At 39.7% G+C, this 16,863-nt stretch overlaps 3 protein-coding genes across 3 annotated transcripts; 2 read left to right on the top strand and 1 right to left on the bottom strand.

Moving 5' to 3' along the window:
- Positions 1 to 2,956: 2,956 nt before the first annotated feature.
- LOC122644135 (UDP-glycosyltransferase 88F4-like) lies at positions 2,957 to 4,393 on the top strand. Its single transcript, XM_043837743.1, has one exon. It carries the CDS (start codon positions 2,963 to 2,965, stop codon positions 4,391 to 4,393), a length of 1,431 nt encoding a protein of 476 aa, XP_043693678.1. The 5' UTR covers positions 2,957 to 2,962.
- Positions 4,394 to 6,727: 2,334 nt separating this feature from the next.
- On the top strand, positions 6,728 to 8,184 carry LOC122644134 (UDP-glycosyltransferase 88F4-like). The gene has a single exon (XM_043837742.1). It carries the CDS (start codon positions 6,728 to 6,730, stop codon positions 8,156 to 8,158), a length of 1,431 nt encoding a protein of 476 aa, XP_043693677.1. The 3' UTR covers positions 8,159 to 8,184.
- A 1,771-nt stretch (positions 8,185 to 9,955) lies between these two features.
- LOC122644139 lies at positions 9,956 to 10,442 on the bottom strand. The gene has a single exon (XM_043837753.1). It carries the CDS (start codon positions 10,369 to 10,371, stop codon positions 10,042 to 10,044), a length of 330 nt encoding a protein of 109 aa, XP_043693688.1. The 5' UTR covers positions 10,372 to 10,442; the 3' UTR covers positions 9,956 to 10,041.
- Positions 10,443 to 16,863: the final 6,421 nt, after the last annotated feature.

Consider the following 16,863-nt stretch of genomic DNA (forward strand, 5'->3'; position numbering starts at 1 on the left):
TTATTTATTGATTTTTATTTCAACTAGATTTCAAGTGCTACCATTTTGAATTTTGCAGGGAAGAAAGTCAAAGGAGTGAGACGTTATGTACCATAAAAGAATTTGGTTACATACGTGCTTTTGATTACCCTTTATATGTATGCACTTCAAAAAAGTTATACTGAATGTGAAATTTTATTTCTTTACTGTTCTTTTGTTTTTTAATCTTTTTACCAAATTTTAAAACTACGACCATTGAAATTTGCCATAACAGGGAAATGGAAAAACAGAATGAGTTTATGCGTAAACAGGAGTTTATGTCAGTATTGAAGAAAGTAGGATTTCACTTGTGCCAATTGTGTATGTCAATTTGTTCTTGATTATTATCGGTATTAGCCAACTTAATTTTAATCTTCTTTTTTTTCTCTTCCCAAGTGTCTCTGCGAATTTGTTCTTGATCAACATTGTCATTAGCTGCCTTTGTATGGATACCTTTCCCAGTTCTACCAAAAAGGGCTTGCACCTCAGTGACATATTCAGATATTGTTGTATTGCATATTCACACTTTCAATATAGCATTGGTTGTACCAGTAGCAACTAATTTGTGATTTCTTTCTCATCCCATTTGTTCTTGATTATTATATTTTTCCTCTGCTCCGAAGGAATCATCCTCGTATCTTTTGGGTACTTTTCAGTTTCTCTTCTACATGTAAGCTCTCATGTCTCATCTATTTAGCGTCATTTCTTCAAATCAATCTCATTTCTCTTGCTTGCTTTGCTCCTATCCTTGAGAAGAAGCGGCATTATTCTAGACTTTGCTGTGTTTTTCAATCCGTTTAATATTTAATATTTGTCCTCATTTTGAGTTAGTTTTTCTCAAAATGAGAAACAATTATATTTGTTTCTTATCGATGAAGTGTTTTCAGGTCTTTTGTGTTCGAGAATCACAAGATGTCAAAAGCAGGAGCATTGGATCTGGCTTTTGGAATTGCAAATTTTAAAAGGAAGTTATTTCTGTTGTTGGTGGTGGTGGCTATCGACCATTGAAATTCTGCTTTCATAACAATGGGAAATGGAAAAACAGAATGTTTATGAAGGTTTACTTTGCATAAACTCTGAAGATCTGACTTGAAATTCCTTATGACACTAGTTTAAGTCCGAAAAACCGGGAAGTATAGCCTGCCTTGTGTGCTGAAGATGGTTGCACTTGTACTCCCTGTAACCCTCTCTTCTCCCCTTTCATTGGTAGATAAAATGTGAATGTGCCTTGAAAACCAAAACCCTCTTCTCCCCCCCCCCCCCCCCCCCCCCCAATGTATTTGTTCTTGATTATTGATTGTGTATATGGATTGCTACTTTATTTTATTTTTCGGTTTGAAGTGACTATAAATATGAAATTGATATTGTAGCTTCTTGGGTGTTAAGAGGGGTTAAATGCTTTCTGCCTTATGGATAATTTAGATTGTTCTTCTTGTTTTTTTAATTGTTATTGTTTAGGTTGGAACAAGAGCCCGATTTATTCTTCAATATGACCCGTTTGGATAATCAAGTCCAGGCTGGAGAATGGGATGAAGTTGACAAATACTTATATGGGGTCACTAAGGTTGAAGACAATTGTAACTCAATGAAAATTTTCTTTAAAAGTATTTGGAAACCCTTGATAGGTGAGTCTTTGCCTCTTATTTCTTGTGTTGTTTGTAATCTCCTTTGGAGGACTTCTCTGGTGTTAAAGGCTGCAATCCCCCCCCCCCCTTGCTTCTATTTTGTACGCATGATCGAACGAAGGCAATTGAGATTCTTGTGAAGGATTCATAGTTGTCACGACATATAGGCAATCCAAGGCGTTGGAGAGGGTCCAAAATTAAGGCGACACCAACTAAGAAAACAAGTCGTCCAAAGCGCCTGGATGCCTAGGCAATGCCTTAACAATTATAGAAGGATCTTAAGGTTTTTTCTTCTTTCAATGAGGAACTTTTCAAGGAGATCATCAAGTTGCTTCCACTAAAACTTCCAATATTTATTATTTGGGCCTCAGTGAATTATGGTGGTGCATTATGTGATATTGCTGCATTTTCATTTTCACAAGGAAAATGCTTATGCCTTGTACACTATTCTGTTTCTCTTGAATATATTTTTTTAATATAACCCATACTTGCTTTGGTGACATTCTTGAAACAATTGCAACTTAAATCCATGTCTACATGCCTAAGGTTAAGATATATTGTGATAAAGTAAACCATTCTCTTCTCTAGATATTGAGGTTTAGAAACTTGAGTCATTCTGGGTAAATGGTATTAGCAATACGTGGTTTTATTTTTGTTTTTGCTCTTTATTACTTATTATCATTCTTTTCTCATTACGAGTTGAAAAACCTCTTTTTTTAAGTACTTATTTAAAATTAAAGGATAAATGGCATCCAAGGTATGTAACGTTTGTAATTTAGGTACTCTCTCTCTATGTGCCACCTAACAAATGTCCACATGTGCATTTGCACGTGCACATTTACTAGTATATATATATAGGGAGAATGTTCTCTGTGTTGCAGCGCAGGCTGCCTAAGCACATGGACAGCCTGTGCAGGGGGCAGGATGATAATTGTGTCTACCCCCATATGCCTGGGTGCAGCCTGTGCTGCAGCACAGAGAACAGCGCCCCATATATATATATATATATATATAGAAAGAGGAAAGAACATCAGCATTTACTATTCCCCATGGATCAAACTCACTCTAGAGGGAGTAGCTCAAGCACCCAAATCAAAGTTTTTTGTCAAATCTCACGGCATCCCAAAGTTTTTGTCTACATAAGCACGCTTACAAAGGGAACTAATCTGTCAAAATGCTGACTAAACAAAGAAAAGCATTCAAACGGTGACGCATGCAGTGATGCTATCTTCAATGGATGCTCTTATTAGATTAGATCCTCTATTTGAGATTAATTTGAAGGAATTAAGCAGAGGAAGCCGAGAGGGAGAAAAACAAAGATGGAAGGCACTATAGTGTTATACCCACTTATGACCATAGGCCACCTGGTATCAATCGTGGAACTAGGTAAGCTCATTCACCGTCAATACCATCACCGCTTCTCCGTCACCGTCATCATCACCGAACACCAATTTGTCACTCCAGACGTCACCGCCTTCCTCCGCCGCGCTTCTGAAACTCCCCCTTCCATCACCTTCCACCACCTCCCTTCCCTCTCCATCAAACCTTCTCCTAATCGAAGCCGCGCAGCAGTCCGCTGCGAACTTATTCGCTTCAACAACCCAAACCTCCTCCATGCTCTTCAAACCATCTCGGAGACCTCCACCGTTCGAGCTTTTGTCATGGACTTCTTCTGCGCCCCTGCCTTCTGCGTGGCATCTGATCTCGGCATCCCCGCATACTACTATGTCCCTGCAGGTGCTACCTTTCTCAACCTCATGCTTTATCTCCCCACCATCCACAATCAAACCACCAAGAACTTCAAGGACCTCACCACGACCAATCTGCATTTCCCGGGCTTGCCGCCCATCCCGGCTCCGCACATGCCCCAACCGTTGCTGGACCGAGATGACGAGGGCTACCCTTATTTCTTAGAGGTTAGTTTTAGCCTACCCAAGTCAAAGGGAATTATAGTGAACACTTTTGAATCCCTTGAATCAAGAGTGATCAAAGCCATCACTGATGGGCTCTGCTTACCAGAAGCTCCAACTCCACCTGTTTACTCCATCGGACCATTGATCGCCAACTCAATTAATCAATCTGTGGAGGGTGAAGAAAGTGTAAATCAGTCCTTGTCATGGCTCGATGCGCAACCGAGTCAGAGCGTTGTGTTCTTGTGTTTCGGAAGCCGAGGTGTGTTCTCGAAGGCGCAGGTGAAGGAGATCGCACTTGGGTTGGAGAAGAGTGGGAAGAGATTCCTGTGGGCGCTGCGAAAACCAATCTCAGAGGACAATAACAAACACTTTTCTATGGAATCGGGAGAACCGGATTTGGATGTTTTGTTACCGGAAGGTTTCTTGGACCGGACAAAAGACCGGGGTCTTGTGGTCAAGGAGTGGGCCCCGCAAATGGAAGTGCTTAATCGGAAATCGGTGGGAGGGTTCGTGACTCACTGTGGGTGGAACTCGGTGTTGGAAGCGGTATGTGCAGGGGTGCCCATAGTGGCATGGCCTCTCTATGCTGAGCAGCACATGAACAGGGCAGTTTTGGTGGGACAGTTGAAATTGGCGATGCCGATGGAGGCATCCGAAGATGGGATGGTGTGTGCGGCAGAGGTTGAGAAACGCGTGAGAGCGTTGATGGAATCGGAGGAAGGGAAGGTTTTCAGAGAACGGATTCACAAGATGAAGGAAGAGGCCATGGCTGCGTGGTCCGAGTCTGGTTCTTCTACAATTTCTTTCACTAAGCTGGTCGATTCATGGATCTATTGATGCTAATAGGGATGAACATATGATTTCTACGGATCGTCACACTAATGATATATGTTTGAATGTCAAGAAAAGAAGAAAAATTCAAAAATATTTGAATTTGAGGAGAGATGAGAAAGATAGATAAATCAAGGGAAATTTACATTGTCACCTCCTAAGGTTTGTACTAAATATAAAGCGATTCTCTGTATTTTTAAATTATACAATTGCACCCCCTGAGCAAACGGTGTTAAATAATACAATGTAAAATGCCAACTTTGCCCACTTCAATTCCTCACATGGGGGGCGGAAACAACCACCCTACCCTCTGTCTGAAACACTGCCCAAGGTGGGATCCACTCTCCCGTATTATAGGAATTGAAGGAATTGGAAGTGATAATAATTCTTTACCTCCTCCAAAACCCCCAAACCCTTCTAAAATAAAATTTTCGATTCCGTTTGGTTGGGAGGGGATTTAAAGGGAAGGGAAGGGAAAATTTTCAAACCTAAAAAAGAAACTTTTGTAATCATTTTATTTTACATTTTAAACCAAAGGAAAATTGATGCAAAGTAAAGTGAAATTTAATAACCAAATATGAAATGATTTGGAGTTAGATATATTGTCACATGCTGTCACATGAGGTAATGATTAAAAATTTTCTTTTTTTAAATATGAAAATTTCACTTTCCTTCCTTTTAATTCCCTTTACAATCAAACGAAGCCTCCATTTTTTGTGGTTTGGAACGCTTTATTCAAATTTTTCTTCTTTTTTTTTGGTGCTCACCTATTCAAGTTGATCAACATCGACTGAAATACCATGAAACCAATCCCGTTGCCATGTGGCTTTTTCACATTATAAGTCACTTCTTCAAGTACTCTTTATTATATTGGGGTTATGGTTATATATTGAAGGTCTTATTAGATTATATTTTGGCATTCCATCCTTCCTTCTCCTAAGAGAGGGCGCGCAGCAAGGTTCTACCACTTCAAGACATGCTCCTTTAATTTTATCAAGTAGAACATCATATTCTTAAATTAGAACAGTATAATAGGAGCAGGTTATTGGAGTCTTCTTTCTACTCTAGCATTTATTCTTCTCCTCATTGAATTGTTGAAATGAGCCACATAACATATTGTAAGGGGTCTCCTTGGATTTAGATGGTATGTCGTTGGGAACTGTTTTGCTTCTCAATATAGATCTCATAATCTCCCTCTCCATCCAATCCTCTTTTGTCTGTTTGAATCCTTCCAATCCTCTCTATTTTTCCAATTCACTGTTCTTTTCAGATTTTTTTGAACCTGTTTCGTGATACAAGTCAGTGATTAAGGGGGGGGGGGGGAATGAGCAAGCAAAGTGGGTAGCTCTCTCTTTCTCCCTTCCTTTCTCTATCTCTTTTCTCTTGCTATAAAATTTTTTTTTTTTTTAATTCTATATTGTGTATTTATAAAGATATGTGGATTTTGCTTTTTGTGGTTGTAATTTGGTGGTTTTTATTATTAAATAATTATCCTAATTAATTATATACTATACCGTTACTTTAATTTTAGGAAGACCCTTGAATTCTATCAATATGATTTTATTTTGTCACATTCCAAGAATTAAAACAAAATTTTGGATTGATCTTGTAAGGATGAAATTTTCTCACAGTTCTCCATTGATATGATATTCTTGTTTTAATAAAAAAAATATAATTAGTTTTGAAAATGAGAACAATGACTAAAATTGAATCGCTGATAGGAAAAACAATAAAAGAATTAGGGAATAAAACAAACACTTATTATTAGGGTGATCATTGCATCCACCCCCATGTACCTAGGCACAGCCTGCGCTACAGCTACAGCATAGAGAACAGCGCCCCATATTTATAGAAAAAAACAACAGCATTTACTATTACCCATGGATCAAACTCACTCTAGAGGGAGTAGCTCAAGCGGAATAGGTAGACCCAAATTAAAGTTTTCTTTCTTACGTAATTCTCACGACATCTCAAAGTTTTTGTCTACATAAGCTTAGCCTCACGCTTATGGACTGGACTCCAGTCCAGCATCCTACCTGGGTTGCATGTATAGCGTCGAACACAATGAGGCGTGAAAAGCCCATCTCACCAGTCACCACTTCCCAAACACCTCACCAAGTCCGGCGCTGCACATGCAGCACGAGCAGGGTGCTGGACAGAATTCTTTTGGCACGCTTACAAAGGGTACTAATCTGTCAAAATGCTGACTAAACAAAGAAAAGCATTCAAACGGTGACGCATGCAGTGATGCTATCTTCAATGGATGCTCTTATTAGATCCTCTATTTGAGATTAATTTGAAGGAATTAAGCAGAAGAAGCAAAGAGGGAGAAAAACAAAAATGGAAGGCACTATAGTGTTATACCCACTTATGACCATAGGCCACCTGGTATCAATCGTGGAACTAGGTAAGCTCATTCACCGTCAATACCATCACCGTTTCTCCGTCACCGTCATCATCACCGAAGACCAATTTGTCACCCCAGACGTCACCGCCTTCCTCCGCCGCGCTTCTGAAACTCCCCCGTCCATCACCTTCCACCATCTCCCTCGCCTGTCCTTCAAACCTTCTCCTAATCGAAGCCGCGCAGCAGTCCGCAGCGAACTTATTCGCTTCAACAACCCAAACCTCCTTCATGCTCTTCAAACCATCTCGGAAACCTCCACCGTTCGAGCTTTTGTCGTGGACTTCTTCTGCTCCCCTGCCTTCTGCGTGGCATCTGATCTCGGCATCCCCACATACTACTATTTCCCTGCAGGTGCTACCTTTCTCAACTTCATGCTTTATCTCCCCACCATCCACAATCAAACCACCAAGAGCTTCAAGGACCTCACCACGACCAATCTGTATTTCCCGGGCTTGCCGCCCATCCCAGCCCCGCACATGCCCGTACCGTTGCTGGACCGAGATGACGAGGGCTACCCGTATTTCTTAGAGATTAGTTTTAGCCTACCCAAGTCAAAGGGAATTATAGTGAACACTTTTGAATCCCTTGATTCAAGAGTGATCAAAGCCATCACTGATGGGCTCTGCTTACCAGAGGCTCCAACTCCACCTGTTTACTCCATCGGACCATTGATCGCCAGCCCAATTAATCAATCTGTGGAGGGTGAAGAAAGTGTAAATCAGTCCTTGTCATGGCTCGATGCGCAACCGAGTCAGAGCGTTGTGTTCTTGTGTTTCGGAAGCCGAGGTGTGTTCTCGACGGCACAGGTGAAGGAGATAGCAGTTGGGTTGGAGAAGAGTGGGCAGAGATTCTTGTGGGCTCTGCGAAAACCGATCTCAGAGGACAATAACAAACACTTTTCTATGGAACCGGGAGATCCGGATTTGGATGTTTTGTTACCGGAAGGTTTCTTGGACCGGACCAAAGACCGGGGTCTTGTGGTCAAGGAGTGGGCCCCGCAAGTAGAAGTGCTTAATCGGAAATCGGTGGGAGGGTTCGTGACTCACTGTGGGTGGAACTCGGTGTTGGAAGCGGTATGTGCAGGGGTGCCCATAGTGGCATGGCCTCTCTATGCTGAGCAGCACATGAACAGGGCAGTTTTGGTGGAACAGATGAAATTGGCGATGCCAATGGAGGAATCCGAAGATGGGATGGTGTGTGCGGCGGAGGTTGAGAAACGCGTGAGAGCGTTGATGGAATCGGAGGACGGGAAGGTTTTCAGAGAACGGATTCACAAGATGAAGGAAGAGGCCATGGCTGCGTGGTCCGAGTCTGGTTCTTCTACAATTTCTTTCACTAAGCTGGTCGATTCATGGATCTATTGATGCTAATTGGGATGAACATATGATTTGTACGGATCGTCACACTAAGGATATATGTTTGGATGTCTAGAAAAAAAGAAAAATTCAAAAATATTTGAATTTGAGGAGAGATTAGAAAGATATATAAATCAAGGGAAAATTACACTGCCATCCCCTAAGATTTGTACTAAATATAGAACAATCTTTTGTGTTTCTAAATTATATAATTGCACCCCCTGGGCGGACGATATTAAATAATACAATGTATAGTACTAATTTTGCCCTCTTCTAAGATCCAGTTAAATAATACTCAATGGGAAATACCCACTTTGCTCTCTTCTTCTTCTTCTTCTTCTTCTTCTTCTGGTTTTCTAACTTCCTTTTTTTTTTAAATTATTTAAAATAGGAATATAAAAAGATTTTAAAAAATAATTTGAAAATAAAATAACTATATCATCATCAAAAGATATCATTCTCATATACATTTTTTGCATATCTATGTGAAATGACAATATTATCCTCGTTACAAAAAAATTGTACATCATAGTAAGAGAACCAAAGAAAAAACAGAAGATTACAAATTGTTTGACACTTGAGAGGTATCAACAAGACCCCCTATAAATATTGATATCGGTATGTGACATGGCATGATATCATTATCGATCGGGCATAATCAGGTCGATTTGGATGGCCTGATGCCTTGATTCATTTCTTTTACCAATCCATCAAATCTGCATTAGTATTGTATTGGTACCTCAAACTCCAACAATACTTGAACATATTGGCTGATACAAGGTTAATATTTAAAGCTAGGGGAAAAGCTTGGCATGTCACCAGGGTGACTAGCATGTGTCATCCTCTATCCTCCCCTTTTGGAAAAGGAGAATGGATCATCTCCGCGTGTGTACGTACATATGAGAGCCAACCACCTGTTCTATTTTTGCCATTTACAAGGGGATGAGGGATTTGTATGGAAACAAAATTAACCTAGGAGAAAAACTGGGCAAGCCGGGTGATTAGCATGTGTCATCCTCTCTCTTCCCCCTTTGGAAAAGACTCTTGCTCTCTTGTGTCCAGTAGCTCTATGATTGGTGTCTGTTATTAGTTTGTCCAAAGCTGGCAGCATGTTCAACCCTCTCCCTTAAAACCATCATCTCACTCATGGATCAAGGTATTAGTATCGTATCAATATCATCAAACCCGATACCAATACAATACTGATACGGGTCAATAGTAACTTATATATATTAGATTTATTAAATGATAAACACAGTTATATTAATGGAGTAATATAATTACAGGGATAATAAAACTAAAATATTAATGTCGGTGCATAGGTTCCAATACACACATTCAAAAGACTATTATAACCTCATATTATGAGAGTTATTTTTTTCTAACCGCAATAAATAATGTAGGGTCTACTAGTAAATTAACACATTCACTCAGTTTCAAAGAGAGAGATAGAGACCATTCTTATTGGGCTCCCTACGTGGAAACCCATTCGGCCATTACCATAATTCCCAATAACCCCCCCCCCCCCCAATTGGGTATGCGTAGTATGCCTCCTGCGTATTTTAGACCGAAAAGGAAGAAAAAGGCCAAAAAAAAGTCACAGTAGTAACAGCACCAAACGAAGAATAACGACGAATTCGAAAAGGCAAATCAGATCAAAAGTTCAAAGAAAAAAGAAAGAAGAAAGCGAAAGGTGGGGAAAGTAGGGGCGGAGATGCCATTATTGTCATCTGATCTGAGAATAATAATTGCGAATTATAATATTATTTTTAATCTTCCTGAAATTTACATTTTCATGTTCTTCCAGTTGCTTAGAAAACCAGAAAAAAGGAAAGAAATTAGAGTTACAGAGAACGAGAAGAGAATGAAAAAAAGAGAAATAGGGTTTTATTCTACTCATCTGAAACTCGAGATTCGAAACCCATTTCATTACTCTCAGATTTCAGGGTTTCCTCTTCCACCTGTGCTGGTTGTCCTGCAACGTAATCTAAGAGACCTTCTCCGGCTTTCTCTACGGAAGCTTCAGGTTCAATCGGAGATACCAAACCAAAGACGACGACGGCGGCGAGACAAATGGCTGTAGAGAGAAGGAGGGGCCAAAAGTAAACGATCACATCTACGAATCTGGGCGCAAGCAGAACCAGCAACAGGAACACAACTGAGACAATGATTCCGAAGATGAAGTGATACTTGAATTTCAGAAGCTTTTCTTGGATCGCCATGGCTGATCGACGGAGCTCTTCTTAGTTGTTACTGCTTAAGGCTTGTTGTGGCCTTCGTAATTTGTAGCTTACCTCAAACACACTCAAAAGAGAGAGAGATTATTGGAGGTTATCCTCCTCTGCAAAGATTCTCTGCTGGAAAATGTTTTTTTTTTCGGATTCCTTTTCAGTTTTCATTACTGTAAAATTTTTTCTACGGAGTTCGCTTTCCTTTTCATGTCTTCTCATAAATATAACAGAGACCTAACTTATGAGTTTGCGAGTGTGTGTAGCAGTGAATTACCCAAAGTAACCTCCCTCTCTTCTTTTTCTCTCCACAAGTCCCTGTACTTCACAATTTATTTACGAAAATATCTTCTTCTTCTTTTTTTTTTTGTTAAAACCTTACTTAGAGACCCCCTTAGGATTAACGAAATACCCACTCCGTTAGGATGAACATGTTAAGTGATAATGTCAGGCTAGGGATGTAAATGGATATTCGTAAATCCGTGTTCGTATTCGTTTAGGAGAATCCGAATCTGTCCGAAACTAATCGGATACGAATATAATAATCCCCCTATCCGATCGATTATTATCCGATTCGTTTAGTAGTCCGATAGTAATAAAATATTTGAAATATAACTTTGTGTTTGTCTATCCTTTTAAGTTACCTTATTGTATTTTGTTATCTTATTTTTATAAATTTATAAGTTAAGATAAGGGAAAAGTTTTCATACACGGTCGTGTAAACCGTGTATGTGAGAGGGTGAGAGTTTCAAGGCATTAACTAATGGGTGGGGATTTATGACTTTTCCAACTCTTTGTGAGAGACCCTCTCTCATACACGGCTGTGTAAGCCGTGTATGAAAACTTTCCCCCTTAAGATAATGTGATTCTTTTTCTAGATTTACTATTGGTTTATATATATTGTTTTATGCAATGTGATACATGGAATTATATATCTATTAAAAAATCAAAAGTTAAAAACGTAAGAGAATAAAAGACTAAGAAGAGTAGAAGAAATGGTAGTTACTGAACTCTCAAGTCTCAACCCTAACCTTCATCATAAAAATGGTAAATATGTCAACGGATAGTCGAAAAATCGTATTCGATCCGTATTCATATCCATTTAGGAGAACCTGTATTCAAAAAATCACTATCCGAAAATCGATAGGATATTATCCGAATCTGTCCGAATATAATTGGATACGAATATGATAATGCCACTGTCCGACCGAATTCGATTTACATCCCTATGTCAGGTCATAAATTAGTAAATGACTAAAATACCCTTATGAATTGGTTGTCTTAATTCATGCTTGAGAACTCTTTCCTCTTCTTTCCTCTTCTTTCCTCTTTCGTTCTACTGCTACGGTAGCCATTGCTGCGTCAATCGAAGGTAGCCATTGCCACTTTAGTCGAAGGTAGTCATTGTTGTGGTACAGATGAAATCTTCTTGTGAATCTATCTCTGCCAACATTACAACGATCTATGAAGGAATTTGTTCACTCTCGACTGTCTCCCTTGCTGGATCTCCAAAATTAACTCCTGATCCTTCGAGGCTTTGGATCTACGGGATCGCCAATCGTTGAAGTACCTTGTCGATACGCCGGAGAATATCTGGGGTTGCCTTGATGAGTCAATGTTTGTTGAGCCTACGAATAGGTATCTCAGGGCCAAAGAGGTTCACGAACTGTTAGTGAGAAGACATCCTTACAAGGATTTCTTGTCCAATTTTCCGTTGCTTCAACACCAATGGCAAATTGTTGAGAGCTTCAAGGGCCAGATTTTTTAGGATGCTTTTGTTTGGAGGATGAAAAGGATTATTGACTTAGGTTTTGAGGATTTGTGCATAGTTATCAATGTGAGTGATTCAATTAGGGCAAATTGTGGCACGTAATGGAAACCAGATTGAATTCCTGACATACTTAAATAGTTCTAAATTGTTATTTAAAGGTTGGAAATGGAATAAGGGTACAAAGATAATTTTACTTTTGGCTACTTTGAAAAAGATGTACAAAGGCTATACTTTTACATTGTAAAACTAACATCGTCAGTCCCACGTAGAGGTGTCAATTTAGGATCGAAACCGTTTAGACCGACAGGAATTGAAACCGGACCACCCAATAACTTAGTGGGACAGATCTGGTCTTAATGATATCGTGGTCCTGGTCGGTTTTGGTCCGGGTCTCCCAAAGGCTCCAGAACTGATAGCCCATTAAGGACCCGATAGCACCGGAACCGTTGAAATCAGATGATATGTAAACAAATTGAATGAAAAATTAGAATTCTAAAAATCTAAGAGGTTTTAAACCCTAACCTACTAATAGTATTACATTGCTTTGGACTTTTAAGAGGCGTTCTTTTGTTGTTCTTAAGTCATCAGTATATGAGTTGAGTTTGAAATGAAAATCATGAACTCTTAAAACTGTCTCCTTATTTATATATGCATCAATTTCTTTATTTTGCATTATACAAGACTATACATATGTATGATGAATCTCCCGTTTTATTAGATAAACTTTCATTGTCCTTGTTTTAGGCTCAATAATATTTGGAATCGATTAGGAATCGGAATCGGACCACCCATTAGTTAACAATCCTGAGTCTCAGATTTGGATTTGGTAAGCTTATTTCTCTGATTATGGTTTTGACACCTTAGAGTCGGAACCGATAAGGATCGGAACTGATAGCCCAGAACTAGATCAATTGACAACCCTAATCCCAGGGGTCTGTAAATAAGATTTTAAAAACAAGGGGATGTACAAGTAAACGAAAAAAAACCTCAGGGGGTGTATAAGTAATTTACTTAAAACAAAACAAAAAAAAAAAAAAAAAAAATAACGTCACCCGGTTGCGCAACGCACACCACCCCTGCGCCCAAACATAGGAGCAGTGGCGGTCATTTTGCTTACCCTTCTGTCTGGATGCAAGGATGGCGTGTGCTACACGATTAACCAGTGTTCTCTTTCCAAAAATATTTAAGAGAAAGAATACCACCAGTTGCACCAGACACGCCGTCCCTATGCTTAACATAGGGGTGTCTCTTGTGTCAAGGCAAAGGCAAAGAGGCGGCGGTGTGCATTTACACAACCGAGTGGCGTTCTCTTTCTAAAAAGAGTAAATTACTACCCCCTCCCCTCGATTATGCTTGAATGATAAACCCCTCCCCTAGGTATTGAGTAATGACTGTCCCCTCCCCTGCATTAATAAGATTCTATCAACCGTACCCATTCCGTCAAAAAATGGCTATTAAGTGTTATAAAAAGACTATATTGCCCTCTAAGCCCCCTTCTTCTTCTTCTTCCTCCTCCTCCTCCTTCTGCAACTCCAAATCGAATCGAATTGAATTGAATACCGCTAGTACAAGCTAACGCATCTAGCTATTGTGATTTTAATCGCTCACCAGAAGAGATTCTAGGCCGCTTCTCATCCAATGATGCTTTGAGTTTACTGGGTCGCGAATTTCGCCATTGTTTGCTTGTTCTCTGTTTCAGCCATCATTCGCCTGAGCACCCAGAACAAAGACTTCAATAGTGCAAGGAAAACAGAAAGACGATGCCACGACTGTATAGCATAGACAATTAATTGCTTGAATTGCACACAAAACAACACAATAAAAATAGAGTTCTTTCAGTAAGCAGTAAAAAATGCACATCTTAAAGAAACCTTAAACACACAAAACTAATGGGAGCAACAATATCGTTGGGGTTCACCAGTATGAAGGAGAACCCAAAAAGTTGCTCAAAAGAGGTCTTGGTGTCTCACATGTCTCGGCAGCTAAAGAGGAGACATTCTTCATTGCTTCTCAATCTCTGCACCACTGTAGATGTGTAAATCCTGATTCTCCTGAACTGCACAGCACAGAATAAATTTCAGTGGGGAAGAAATGTAAACATTAAAAAACAAAGAGAGAGGACTTCATCAAGGGAAAGCTAGAGAGAGAGAGAGAGAGAGTGGGTTTCATGAACAACCTAGATGGAGGTTGCTTGTTCTCAATAGCCATACTGATTCATCTGAAATTTTAACCTAAACCATGAAACACATACAAGGAATTTAATTCAAAGTGATTCAAAACACATCCAATTGGAATTTTCCCTCTTCTTCGCATCTCTCTCTCTCTATCTCTCCCTGTTTTAACCATATACAAGGTATGGAAGAAGGCGGTGGAGGGTTTCAAACCTATTCCGTTTCTTGCATCTATACTGAACTGTGTAATGTGGATCTTCTATGGTCTTCCCTTTCTGCATCCCCATAGCTTTCTCATCATCACCATCAATGGCGTTGGTCTCATTTTGGACCTCGTGAGAGCGGCGGTGGTGGTGACCGTGGCTACGGAAGTGGTGGCGGCGATGGTGGCTAAGTTTTTAGGGTTTTGATATGGTTAAGGGTATTATTGGAATATCACAAACACAAGGGCATTTTGAAGTTTAAAAGAAAATATTTTGGGTGATGTCATCACTTAACAACCATTTTTTACAGAATGTATACGATTGATAGAATCCTGTTAATGCAAGGGAGGGGAGAGTCATTACTCAATACCCAGGGGAGGGGTTTATCATTCGAGTACAATCGAGGGGAGGGGAGAGTAATTTACTCTTCTAAAAAATTTATGTTCTACGGATCATGGAACCTGGAGCCGCCCTTACCCTTCTCTGGTATAGAAACCCTAGAAAAAAAATCAAAATCATTTTTTTTCTGAGGATCTATGGATAGCAGAGAATTACAGATGAGGTATTCAAATCAAGTTTGTAATTATATACGTGACGATTGCTTTCACGTGGATGATTTGATTTACGAGTCAAAAAGGGCACTCAAGAAGTTTTTTATATTTAAAAAATCTGGTGCTTAGGAGGTTTTGGTAATCGATCATGGCGCCCGAGGGTTTCACAAATTGGAATTAGATCGGTTGAATCGGCAAGTATAGCATATGATTTTAATAATCTCGAACTCTGTTCGATTTAACCCCAAAAGAACAAGAACTATGTTGATCCGAATCGGCCGATCCATACTTAACGTTTTAGGATTCAGAATCAGATTGGTGGAATTGCCTGATTCATAATTGGGATTGGCGGTCCCCAATCCAAATTCAAGAGTGATCTGTATCGATGGATCGGTACAGATCAAAGGTAATATGTTAAGAAATCCATTTATTAAAGGGTAAAGTACATGTACCCCTATAATGCATCCAATATTCCGTATCCCCTAAGGTTTTGAAAAATCCACGTATCACCCTTGTAAATTCCACGTATCATCCCTACTTTACCCCCTTAATTTCAGAGAAATCCAAACCATAAAATTTAGCCGTTAAGTGCTAAAAACTTGACCATTCTACCATTTCTTTTATATTTATAAATTTGAAAAGATCTAATTACCCTGATCTATTTATTCATAATATGAAAAAACCCTTTTACCCTCATCTTCCCCAAAATAGAAATATGCTTCAACAACTGGTGGAGTTAACGATCGATACAAGGAGATTTGGATTGGTATCGATTGAGATCTGTAAGCGTATCTGATACCAATTTTAAAAACCCTGATCCATAACGGATTTCTAGGGCTCTAGCAATCCCCAAAATAGAAATCCCATTAGTTTAAGAGAACTAAACAAAATTGAGTTTTCTTACAAAAAAAAACACCAAAATTGAGTTTTCTTTTACCAAATTAACCAATACAGTGTTCCTCCATCAACCATTTACATTTTTGGACAGGTTTACCCTTCTATCTCCATCTCCGATCACCCCTCCCACCCCACATCCCACCTAGACCTGCAACCCCCCAACCCTCCCCTGCCCCGCCCCGCCCCACCCCACCCCACCCCACCCCACCCCACCCCCTACACTCTCCGCCACCGTTCATCCGATCCGTCCCGGTGTTTCCTTACACCCCACCCCTGCATTCCCTGCAATCCTGCCCCATCCCCTTGAGTAAGATCAAACAGTGAAAAATCGATTACTCGAATCAAACAATTATGTCGCATATTCCATTAAAATCTCATTCTGATTCAATACAGTACATGGAGAAATCAAGTATCACAACTAATATCAAATGGAAAATCACATATGTTCATTGATCCATTTAACTTGCCAAAAAACAATATTTTTGTAAACACTTTGGTCGATTAATACAAAAGACAGTAAGAAATGCAAGATTGCAGTACTGTAATAAACTCAGATCTGAGAAATGAGAGTGAGGATTTTTCTGTTCAGTTTGTCCCTCTTGTAACAAGAACACGAACTGGTTCTTTCACCATCTCAGCATCAAGAAATGCCATATTGTAGTAATCAATCTTGTTCTTGATCGACTTCAAGAGGTAATGAGCACCGAATGGATTCTCATATGAGTTTGGCGAGGACTCTGAAACGAATAGAACCCTAGGCTTGTTCGGAGCATTGAAATTGGGGAAATCAAGGTCCATTTCACTCGCTGCTCGTTCCAATCAAAGACCTTGGGGCCAAGACTATAGTGTTTGTTAGGATTAGGCTTCTCATCGTCTCCTTCTTCGTCAAACGC

Source organism: Telopea speciosissima, chromosome 10 (genome assembly GCF_018873765.1).
Source record: "Telopea speciosissima isolate NSW1024214 ecotype Mountain lineage chromosome 10, Tspe_v1, whole genome shotgun sequence".
Taxonomy (NCBI): Eukaryota; Viridiplantae; Streptophyta; class Magnoliopsida; order Proteales; family Proteaceae; genus Telopea; species Telopea speciosissima.